The sequence below is a fragment of the Rhinolophus ferrumequinum genome, chromosome 8, assembly GCF_004115265.2.
Source record: "Rhinolophus ferrumequinum isolate MPI-CBG mRhiFer1 chromosome 8, mRhiFer1_v1.p, whole genome shotgun sequence".
Taxonomy (NCBI): Eukaryota; Metazoa; Chordata; class Mammalia; order Chiroptera; family Rhinolophidae; genus Rhinolophus; species Rhinolophus ferrumequinum.
The window spans coordinates 52,719,719-52,731,752 of NC_046291.1; the positions used below are offsets into that span (position 1 = coordinate 52,719,719).

The 12,034-nt window shown below is 37.7% G+C and overlaps 1 protein-coding gene across 3 annotated transcripts in view; it reads left to right on the forward strand.

The window, feature by feature from the left end:
- Positions 1 to 12,034, forward strand: part of SLC25A12 (solute carrier family 25 member 12) — a 159,287-nt gene that overhangs the window by 115,294 nt on the left and 31,959 nt on the right. For all 3 annotated transcript variants that reach the window (XM_033111382.1, XM_033111383.1, XM_033111384.1), the window contains 4 exons: positions 3,413 to 3,559; positions 6,024 to 6,162; positions 6,845 to 6,938; positions 8,441 to 8,525. In XM_033111382.1, coding sequence (XP_032967273.1) covers positions 3,413 to 3,559; positions 6,024 to 6,162; positions 6,845 to 6,938; positions 8,441 to 8,525 — 465 coding nt within the window. The remainder of the gene's footprint in view (positions 1 to 3,412; positions 3,560 to 6,023; positions 6,163 to 6,844; positions 6,939 to 8,440; positions 8,526 to 12,034) is intronic.

Consider the following 12,034-nt stretch of genomic DNA (forward strand, 5'->3'; position numbering starts at 1 on the left):
TAGTTAGATAAAATGCATTTCCAAATGCAGGAGATCATCTTTAGCGTTAGCATAACTTCCTTTCTTTACCATTTCCCTCGGTTCGCCTACCTACTCTTTCGATCCAGAAGCAGATTTATTTGAACATTTATTTATTAGACTATCTATCTTTTTAGATGAAGTATCTTTTTAAAGTATCTTGACTGAGTTTATCTTTTATAAGCCCAGAGCATTGTTTTTCTTCATTAGGGTGATTACAGTTTGAAAACTGTATCTCTTAGGTGTGGGTATTTGTAGAACCCAGTGCTTGTTCTAATACTTGCACTGTTAGTACCTACCTGACTGACCTTACAAGTGCTAAAACTTGAAAAGTTGAAAATATTATGCATTCAAGAGCTGAAACTGGTGGTTTTCCAAAAAGATTTCTCCAAAGGTGTCTTGCTTTCATCATTGGTTCCCTTGCATTTACTGAAGTACTCTACCCTGACGTTTTAATTATATTACATAAACTGAGAGCTTTATATATGGAGCCTCTTTTTTCTTTGGTTTGCTTCTCATTTTGAATTTCTTAATTTTCATTTTTAAAAGTTCTTAATTTGAAAGACTTTCAATATATTTAAAAATAGAATAGTATAGTGAACCTCCATGTACCTATCAACAATTTAACAATTATTAACCGTTAGCCAATCTTGTTTTATCTATGCTCTCCACTCTTCCCCCTACTGGATCATTTGGAAGCCAATCCCATATACTCTATAGTTTCATCTGTTAAACTTCAAAAATGTATCTTTAAAAGATGCATGAGATTCAACTGTTGACCTAGTAGAAAATAGAAAATCTGTCCTTCTAACATTACGCTTACATTGAGGATTCTTTGTCTTTAATATAAAGGTCCATATAAAGTCCTTTAATATAAAGGTACAAACTTTCTTTTGTACTGATTGTCATTAATAAGGCTTAATCACGCCCATTGTTGGCAATGGATATTTCTGAGAGTCTAAGACACATGCATGGAGAAGACAGAAACATAAAAAAGACATAAAGAAGGAGGGAAAAAAAGATGAGTGAGGAATGGAAAACGTAGCTAGGGTGTGGACCTGTGTCTGCTTCTGATGTTGCTTAGGACTATCCTTTACATGAGGAACACTTTCAACCATATTTTAAGGCTGAAATAGAGACCGAAATTCCTGCTTCATTTGAAGGATGGTGTGGTTGGAGCTGAGATGATAGGGAGATGGAATGAGTTAGGGAGAATGACTTAAGTAGAAGAGGAGAAAATTCGCAACTATGTGGAGATTAAACAACATGCTCCTGAACAATCAGTGGGTCATAGAAGAAATCAAAAGAAAAATAAAAAAATATCTCGAGACAAATGAAAATGGAAAAAGAACATTCCAAAACGTAAGAGATGCAGCAAAAGAAGTTCTAAGAGGGAAGTTTATAATGATTAACACCTTAAGAAAAAGGAAAGATCTCAAATAAACAACCTACTTTTACACATGAAGAAACTGGAGAAAGAAGAATAAACTAAGCCCAGAGTCAGTAAAAGGAAGTAAATAACAAAGATCAAAGCAGAAATAAATGAAATAGAGACTAGAAAGACAATATACAAGGTCAATGAAACTAAAAGCTGGTTTTTTGAAAAGATAAAATTGACAAACGTTTATCTAGACTAAGAAAAAAAAGACTCAAATAAAATTAGAAAAGGAAGAGGAGACATTACGACTGATAACAGCAATGCTAAGGCTCATAAGAAACTACTATGAAGAATTGCACACCAACAAATGAGATAACCTAGAAGAAAAGGATAAATTTCTAGAAACATACAATCTACCAAGACTAAATGATGAAAAAATAGAAAATCTCAATAGACCAAACCAATTACTAGTAAGGAGATTGAATAATAATCATAAACCTCCCAACAAAGAAAAGTTCAGGACCAGGTGGCTTCACTGGTGAATACTACCAAACTTTTAAAGAAGAATTAGTACCAATTTTTCTCAAACTCTTCCAAAAAATAGAAGAGGAGGGCACACTTCTTCCAAATTAATTTTACAGGACGGTATTACCCTGATATCAAAGCAAGGCAAGGATACTAGAAGAAAAGAAAATTACAGGCCAATATCTCTGATGAAGATAGATGCAAATATCTTCAACAAAATATTATCAAACTGAATTCAATAGTACATTCAAAAGATCATACACCATGATCACGTGGGTTTTTTTCCTAATATGCAAGGGTGGTTCAACATACGCAAATCATTAAATGCAATATACTACATTAATAACATTAAGGATAAAAATCATACGATCATCTCAATAGGTATAGATGCAGGAAAAAACATTTGACAAAATCCAACATCCATTTAATGATAAAAACTCAGCAAAGTAGGGATAGAGGGAACATACCTCAACATAATAAAGACGATATATGACAAGCCCACAGGTAACATCACACTCAAGTAAAGCTGAAAGCTTTTCCTCCAAGATCAGAGTGTTAGCTGAACACATGTTGTGCAGTTTGTTATTCATAACTTTCATGTTAGAATTACAGTTGGCTCTTAAACAACACGGGGTTAAGAGTGCTGAGCCCCATGCAGTGGAAAATCCATGTATAGCTTTTGACTTCCCCAAAACTTCACTCATCCTTTGGTATCTGAGGGGGATTGATTCCAGGATGCCCACGGAAACCAAAATCAGCAGATGCTCAAGTCCTTTACATAAAACGTTGAAAGTGCATACAGTTGGCCCTCTACATCCACAGATTCCCAACCACAGATCAAGCTGTTTCGATCTGTTGGGAATCCGTGGATGTGAAACCTGGGGATATGGAGGGCCGACTGTGTATTTATTGAAAGAAATTAGCATCTAAGTGGACCATGCATTTCAAACCCACGTTGTTCAGGGGTCAGGTGTACTAAGTATCGCACTTACCGGTCAGAGGGTCTCACTTTAAAAATTGATAAAAGGTCTCTAATTTATTGAGAGAGAGACTTTGATTGCAATATTTAAAGTTGAAAAACTGAAAATGAATCTAAACTTTTAATTCAGAAAGTACTCTTGGATGACAAGAATGCCTTCAAGCAGGAGAGAATAAATTGCTACTTATTTTCAAGGCTGAAATAAATAGACTGAAAACATAACACTGTTTGTTTTCAGTGATGAGAACTTTTCAAGTAAATGAAGGTTCTTTCTCCTCCCTTTTCTTTATAGCCATGCTGTAATTCATTCTTCTTCCTGAAGAGTAATGTGTAGTACATTTTCAGGAAGACGTGCTTTTTAAAAGAAATTAAAAGTGTCTTAAATTCAGAGCTGTACATTGTTCATTTCTGTAGAAAGTGCATGTAGCAGAAGGGTATCTGTCCTTGCTTTCCAAAACATACATTTGAGTCGTACTTTAATCTAATGCACTATTTCTAATTTTTCCCTCTAGGAGCTACAATTGGAACATGCAAGACAAGCCTTTGCACTGAAAGACAGAAGCAAAACTGGCACAATTTCTGGTCTGGATTTCAGTGACATCATGGTTACCATTCGGTCTCATATGCTTACGCCCTTTGTGGAGGAGAACTTAGTTTCTGTAAGTAAAAGCAAGTACTTCGACTTTCTGTTTCCTTAAACTGTTGAACCACTGGGTCCTGGATTGCTTCCCTGGACCCATCTGACTCTCAGCTATTCTAACTCTATGCTTGGTTGGTAGAAGGTAAACAGGTGTGTGTAAGGGAGGTGGGGTGAAGGCGAAGGCTTTCCCCAGATCATAGCAGAGCCACCCTCTTGCTTTAGTATATTTCTGAATTGTTTATTTCCATCTACAGCGTCCAACTAAAGACTACCAGGGAGTTTGTAGAGAAAGATGTGCAATTACTTTTTTCAGTGGGCCGTACCTCTCCTTTTCCCATCCCATCAGGCTCCCAAAGCCTTGCTATAAGATTGGCTCCTTCCTTTGTTGCCTGCAGGGTGCTGTTTGCTAGATGGATCGTCACTGACTTCTATACTGTTTTAATAACCCTGGCCGTGGCAGAAGGTATGGAGGAAGTATGTGGACATCAGCCTCTGTGGCTCACTGCCCTCTCTGCCCCTTCACCTGTGCATTCAGTCTGCATGGACCAGACAGTTTTTTGTTCTGTAAAACCGTTAATCTCTGTAAAGTAACCATCTGGACCAATGGCATGCTGATGTCATCCACTTCCTCACAGAGTGGTGAAACTTGCCTCACTTCCCAGTTTTCTTGTTCATGCGTTGTACTTATGTATAAGTTTTTGATTGCTGCTTGTTTTTAATGGAGGGAAGCCAATGAGTGCTTTTGTTGTTTCAGCTGAAGATCATTATCCCTGATTTAGACTGGGGTAGAAAGATCAACTTCTGTTCTTTTTCTTCAGTGAATTTGAACATGGAGCATGTCACTTTCTCCTACACATTTCACCTTCTTGACACCCATCTCTCACTCCGCTACCCTCACCCAATACCCCAGTCAAAAAATGAAAGGAGGGAAGGAAAGAAAGCAAGGGAGACAGGGAGGGAGGAAGGGAAGAAAGAAAGAAAATCCTAGAGAGGAGGATAGGGTGAAGGGACCCATTTAATTTCCAATGGGGTTAGATTATAGCCTTAATTTACCAAACGCCATTTCCGTCCCCAGAGGAATGTATTAAATAATTTGCTTTTGGATCACTGGTGTCCAAATTCAGGCTAGTACAAGTATCATCTGTATTTGGGTTAAGGCATGTGTGTGTGAGAGGTGGTGGGGGTGGGTACCTTTGCCCATCATTACCTATACTGTTATTTTTTTTAAAAATACATTTTATTGGGGAATATTGGGGAACAGTGTATTTCTCCGGGCCCATCAGCTCCAAGTCATTGTCCTTCAGTCTGGTTGGGGAGGGTGCAGCTCAGCTCCAAGTCCAGTGGCCATTTTTCAATCTTTGGTTGCAGGGGACACAGCCCACCATCCCATGCGGGAATTGAACCGGCAACCTTTTTGTTGACAGCTCGTGCTCTAACCAACTGAGCCATCCAGCCGCCCCTTTAGAAGCTCAACGGCAGCTGCTCATTGTCTTCAATCTAGTTGTGGAGGGCACAGCTCACTGGCTCATGTGGGAATTGAACCCGCAACCCTGTTGTTCAGAGCTCTCGCTCTAACCAACTGAGCCATCTGGCCACCCCACCATATTATACTTAATAGACCTTCATGATTAAGTTTGTCACACTGGTATTTCTTTGAGTTTTTAATAGAGAATGTTTTCAATCATACGGGTTCCTCTGACTCCTGGGTTAGAAGTTAGGCTTTTGCAAACTATGAAAAATACTCCTTTTCAGTTTCTGTCCAGAGGGACAAATGACCTCCTCACCCTGCAGAGGTAACGAAGGCCGCATTGCCCCCATCCCTCCCCAGGCATGAGAGCCTCTTTTGAGCCGCTCCATCAAAGACATAGTTTACCACGAATAAATCCTGCCTGGATTTTCTCTACATTTTTTGGAGTTTTTGGTAGTTGTATCTTTCATGATACAGACTCAGAGCCCAGCACAGATTAAATATCTAATTATAACAATGGCCTTTTAAAAAAGATTAGGAAAGTTGATATAGTGAAATAGTGTTAAAATTTAAAGTTACCACTCTTTTTTGTGTATGCGTGTGGGGAAAAAAATGCAAGTTTAAAAGAATGTTCCTTATATTGTAATATTGATGTTTGGGTTATCCAGAATGAGCATGAGTTCCATAGTTGAGGGTCTTGAAAATCCTGTTTAAATAACCATTGTTTTTGATCTGCGATAATTATATTTGTTGTTTCTGACCTTATAGGTAGATGAACCATAAAGTCCAACTTCCAGATGTTGCTTTCCTCCTTAAAACTTAAATTGCATAGACCTCCCCGAGGGCATGAAAGGCACTGAGTGTTTCAGTACGACATTTGCCTCATATTTATGGACTGGTTGTTAATCATTTTAATAATGAGGACTCCTTTGGCTATTCTCTGAGGAAAGTGCAGTGTCCATAAACATGTTTTGTTTGTTTTTGGTTTTTAACTTTCTGTGTTGTGATTTCCTAGGCAGCTGGAGGAAGTATCTCACATCAGGTTAGCTTCTCCTACTTCAATGCGTTTAACTCCTTACTGAATAACATGGAGCTCGTTCGTAAGATCTATAGCACACTAGCTGGCACAAGGAAAGATGTTGAAGTCACAAAGGGTAAGATTTAACATATGTGTATTAATTTGAATCTCCGCATTTTCAGTTTCCTTTATCTAGGGCATGAGGTTGGTCTAAGTTTACCAGTCTGGAGCCAGATCTAGAAAGTATGTTGTCTTGTGTATATGCTTCACTTGGGTCATAATGGTCTCCAAAAATCCAGGCGGATTTAATGGGATGCTGAGGTCAGGAATGGAAAAGTGGCTTTGACAGTTTTGAAAAGAACCTTGGCCCAATCTGTCAAACAGGTCAGTGGCACTGTGGCAGCAGCTTGTTTGTACTGGGAAGGAGTTGCCACAGAAAGAAGGGCAGGCCCTCTCCTTTTGCCAGATTTGTAGTGGGATGTTTTAGGTGACTGGAGAATGGCTAGTTCTTTCATCTTCTAAATCTGGAGACCAAAGGGAATAAACAAGATAAGAAAGAGGATTCTAATGCGATTGTTTTATATTTGAAGTTAATTTGTTTGTTTTTGCTGTTTCATCATCTTAACATTTTATCTTTAGCCAGCTTTCAGAATTTTGTAGTTATTCTTGTGTAGTTGAACTTATGTATTTAAATTTAGTTTTAGATTTTAAAAATAATATTAAAATGCCTTTAGCTTGCAGATTATAGTTGGCTAAGGTAGAAGTTTGTTGTATATTAAGAAGCTTTTAAGATTAAAAAAATTTTTTTTTTCTTCCAGAGGAATTTGCCCAGAGTGCCATACGCTATGGACAAGTCACCCCACTAGAAATTGATATCCTGTACCAGCTTGCAGACTTATATAATGCTACAGGGTAACTATTCCAATATTTCTTCATGACATTTATTAATATGACAATTCTTTCAAATGTGGTGTGCTTTCAGTTTATTTTAACAATAGTTTATTCAGTATATAAGTCTCAAGAAAGAGAAGCAGTCAGATATAAGAAATGGAAGGAGGGAGAGACAGAAGAAGGCAGATGAAGATAGACTAAAGGGAAAGGAAGGTGAAGGGAGGGAAAAGAAGGGAGTAATGAGAGGGAAATGGGGGAAAGAAGAAAAATGAGAGAGGGGGGAGGGAAGTGAGAAGAAGAAAAACAGATGCAAAATAATTGACTTAATCTGGACTCTGGAGGTATTAGGAATTTCAAGAGATTTGTGGAAATTTGTCTAAATTTATAAAGCAAACTGAGGGGCATGTTCAGGACTCTTAGGGTCTTTTGAGTTCATTGTGAATGGTCATTTTACTAAATAGTATATACCATTTTGTGTTGGAGAGTATCATTTTCTTGAAATAAGCCTGATATTATTATCATAGTTACCATTACAGACAAGCTCAAATGTTTTATGCCTCATTTTTATAGACTAAAAAAACTAAAGCACATAGAGAATATTTAATTTGCAAAGTCTTATGCAAATCCAAAAGAAAAACTCTTATCTGTGAGCACCCACCAGGACCTGTAGGATAGGGGATTTATGATCTATCAAGTGATTGGATTTTTTTTTAGTCGTTAAGTATAGGAATATCTGAAAAGTGGGTTTTAACACCTAGAACTGAGGACTAATAGAACTTGAGTATAAATGGTGATTTATTGCCTTCATGCTATGTAATGAATTGCTAAACTGGAGATGATACTAAACATAGCCAGTCTTTGGTGATTGTCATGAAATATTGAGCCATGTCTCATCCATCTAGAATTCACCTTTTTAGTAAAGATTTTGAGTCTCCTACAAGATAATGAATGCTTTCAAAAAGTGCTTCTCAAAATATGTGAAGTGACCTTCTAACTTGTTCATGGAAAGTACTTATTTCTAAGTAAAATTTTTTTTGGAAACAATGGTGTGTTCACATGGATCAAAACTCAAAGAGTATAAAAGAGCATGCCATAAAGTCTCCCTTCTACGCTGTGCTTTTTCTTAAAGACTAGCAGTATTTATCAGTTTTGTGTTTATTCTTCTCAAGATACTTTGCACCTAATGCATTAAGTATGTGTACTAAGGTAATGCATTTAGTATGTATGAATTGTCAATGTCTATACTTTGCTTCTGGCAAAAATTATTTCTTTAAATATCTATCATTGAAGTCTCATTAAATTAGTATACTCCACTTTATTTCTCTTCAGTCTTTTTCTTTTTGTTGTGGCAAGCAGGGTCTGAAGTTCTTTTTTCTCACTATGATCTGTGTGAATAGGGAAATACTACTTTTAAACCATAGTTTTTCCCCACCCTCCCTTTTTTTCTGAAGAAAGATGGCTTTAGTATAAGGAGTTTGTTGCTGTCTAACAGTTCTTTTTTCCCCATATTTTTTTGCCTAAAGGCGCTTGACTATGGCAGATATTGAGAGAATAGCCCCGTTGGCTGAGGGGGCCTTACCTTACAACCTGGCAGAACTTCAGAGACAGGTATGAGTCTCATGAATAGAATCACTCCAATAATGCTGAAATAATATATACATGACAATCTAGAGCTTCTGAATGATGAAATTTAATAACTACTACTTTCCAGAAAAAGAAACTTAGCTCAAAGATTAACTTTATAGAACTGTTACCCCTACCCTTCTAGGGTATTTATATGGGGTAACTAAATTTGTGTTTCTGGTTTTTACTTAGCTCAAAGATTACCTTTATAGAACTGTTACCCCTACCCTCCTAGGGTATTTATATGGGGTAACTAAATTTATGTTCCTGTTTTTTTCTTGTAGCTTATTAACATAAGGAAAATAAGAGTGCAAACATACATGGGCTTGGCTTCCTTCCCACTAGAATTATAAGTCTTTTCATTTGTCTAGTCACATTTAAACATTAGTGTCAAGTTCACTTTGTATCATTAATCTGATATTTATAGGGTTTTAAAAAACATTTTTATTAAAATCAAGCTAACATACAATATTATATTAGTTTTAGGTGTACACAATAGTTATTCAACATTTATATACCTAAAGAAGTGATCACCATGATAAGTCCAACAACCATCTGACATTGTACTATGCTATCACAATATTATTAACTATATTGCCTATGCTGTACAGTACATCCCCATGACTTATGTATTTTTTTTATACCTAGAAATTTAAACCTCTTATTCCCTTTTACCTTCCCCCCTTTTTTAATAATTACAATTGACATTCAATATTATTTTATATTAATTTCAGATGTACAGCATAGTGGTTAGACATTTATATAATTTAAGACGTGATCCCCCTGACTAGTCTAGAACCCACCTGGGACAATACCTAGTTATTACCATATTATTGACTATATTCCCTATACTTTACATCCACATGACCTTTGTAATGCCAAGTTGTACTTCTTAGTGCCTTCACCTTTTTCACCCTGTCCTCTATCTCTCACCCCGATAAATCTAGTACCCACCTACACCATACATGGTTATTACAATATTATTGACTATATTCCTCATGCTATACCCTACATCCCATGACTACTTTGTAACAACCAATTTGTATTTCTTAATCCCTTCCCCTTTTTCAGCCACCCCCAACTCCCATTCTGTTTGGCAACCATCAAAATATTCTTTGTATCTATGATTTTGTTACTGTCTTGTTTATTTATTTTGTTCTTTAGATTCCACATATAAGCAAAATCACATTGCATCTCTCTATCTTTGTCTGACATACTCCACTCAGCACAATACCCTCCAGATCCATCCATGTCACCACAGATGGCAAAAACCCATTCCCTTCCATGGCCAAGCAATATTTCATTGTATGTATGTACCACCTTCTCTTTAATCATCCACTGACAGACACCAAGGCTGCCTCCACATCTTGGCCATTGTAAACAATGAAGCAATGAACATATGGATGCACACATCCCCCAAAGTAGTGTTTTGGGTTTCTTCAGATAAATACTCAGAAGTGGGATTACTGGGTTCTTCTTTGTCTCTCATTATAACCTTTATTATAAGTCTATTTTGTATGGTTTAAGTATTGCTACCATAGATTTTTGTTTGATTATTTCCATTTTCATGAAATATCTTTTCCCTTCCCTTTACTTTCTATCTGTGTGTGTCTTTTGATCTGAAGTGAGTCTCTTACAGGTAGCCTATGTAAGGGTTTTGTTTGCCACCCTATCTTTTGATTGGAACATTTAATTCATTTACATTGAAAGTAATTGTTGATAGATATGTAGTTATTGCCATGTTTTTATTCATATTTTTTATTTTTTTCATCTTAAAGTAGTCCTGCTAAGATTCCTTGTAATACTGGTTTGGTGGTGATGAACTTCTTTAGTTTTTACTTGTCTGGGAAGCTCTTTATCTGTCCTTCGATTCTAAATGATAGCTTTGCTGGATAGAGTAATCTTGTTTGTAGGTCCTTTCTTTTCATCACTTTGAATATTTCCTGCCAATCCTTTCTGCAAAGTTTCTGTTGAGAAATCAGCTGATAGCCTTATGGGAGCTCCCTTGTGGGTAACTAATGGCTTTTCTCTTGCTGCTTTTAAGATTTTCTCTTTATCTTCAATCTTTGAAATTTTAATTATAATGTGTCTTGCTGTGGGTCTCTTTGGGTTCATCTTGTTTGGGAGTCTTTGCTTCCTGGGCTTGTATATCTGTTTCCTTTGCCAGGGTAGGGAAGTTGTCCATCATTATTTCTTTAAATAGGTTTTCTATTTCTTGCTCACTCTCTTCTCCTTCTGGTACTCCTATGATGCAAATGTTGGTATGCTTTATATTGTCCCAGAGGCCCCTTAAACTATCCTCATATTTTTGGATTCTTTTTTCTTTTTGCTGTTCTGATTGGGTGTTTTCTGCTACCTTATCTTCTAAATTGCTGATTTGATCTTCCGCTTCATCTGATCTACTCTTGATTCCCTCTAATGTATTTTTCATTTCCATTATTGTATTCTTCATTTCTGACTGGTTCTTTTTTATGTTTTTCATATCCATTTTTTATCTTTCCTATCTCTTTGTTGAAGTTCTCCCTGAGATCACTGAGCATCCTTATAATTAGTGTTTTGAAACTCTGCATCTGGTAAATTGCTTGTCTCCATTTTGTTTAGTTATTTTTCTGGAGCTTTGTTTTATTCTTTTACTTGGGAGATGTCTCTTTGTCTACCTATTTTGGCTGCCTCCTTGTGTTTGTTTCTATGTATTAGATAGGGCTGCTGTGCCTCCTGGTCTTAGTAGAGTAGCCTTATGTACTAGGTGTCCTGTGGGGCTCAGTGGCACAGTCTTCCTGTTCACCTGAGCTGGGTGCTCCAGGTGTGTTCTGTGTGTGGCTTGTGTGTGCCCTCCTGTTATCGGTGAGCCTTCGTTGGTATTTACATGTCAGTGGGAGGGATCGATCCTTGGGCTGATTTGTTGTGAGGACTAGCTTTGACTATAGAGAAGAAACTGTTGTTCAGGGGCTGACCCTATGGAGCAGGATTTGCTTTTGCAGGGCTCCGTTCCCTGCCCACTCTACCCTTTGGGTGTGTCATCCCTGGAGGCAGCTGGGTGATGCTCTAGCTGAGTGATGTGCACACACACCGTGTGTTCCAGCCCTGAGGCTTCCTGGGAGTGGCCTACCGAAGGCCAAGATCAGCCACAGCTCTGCCTGGGGTCACCTGGCATGAATCACAAAGCAATCTGTAGATGGCCGCCACTTGCACTGGGCTTGAGAGTGCCTTTAGAGGCCAAGCCATGAATCAAGGCTGGCTGCTGCTAATGCCGGGCTTAGGGCTGCTCATCCAGAGGTACAGAACACACTGAAACCAGATGCTGCTTATTGGGGTTTTGTGAACTTTTGAGAGATTTTAGGAAAGTCTGCAACATGAGCCAAAGACAGGAAAAGCCACTGGAAGCAGCTTGGGTGGGCCCGGAAGTTGGGTGGGGCAGAGTTTCTGGAAATCAGGGCGAATGAAGGGTGTCAGCCAGGTTGGAATCTCAGATTTGGCAACCGCCTGTGTCTGCA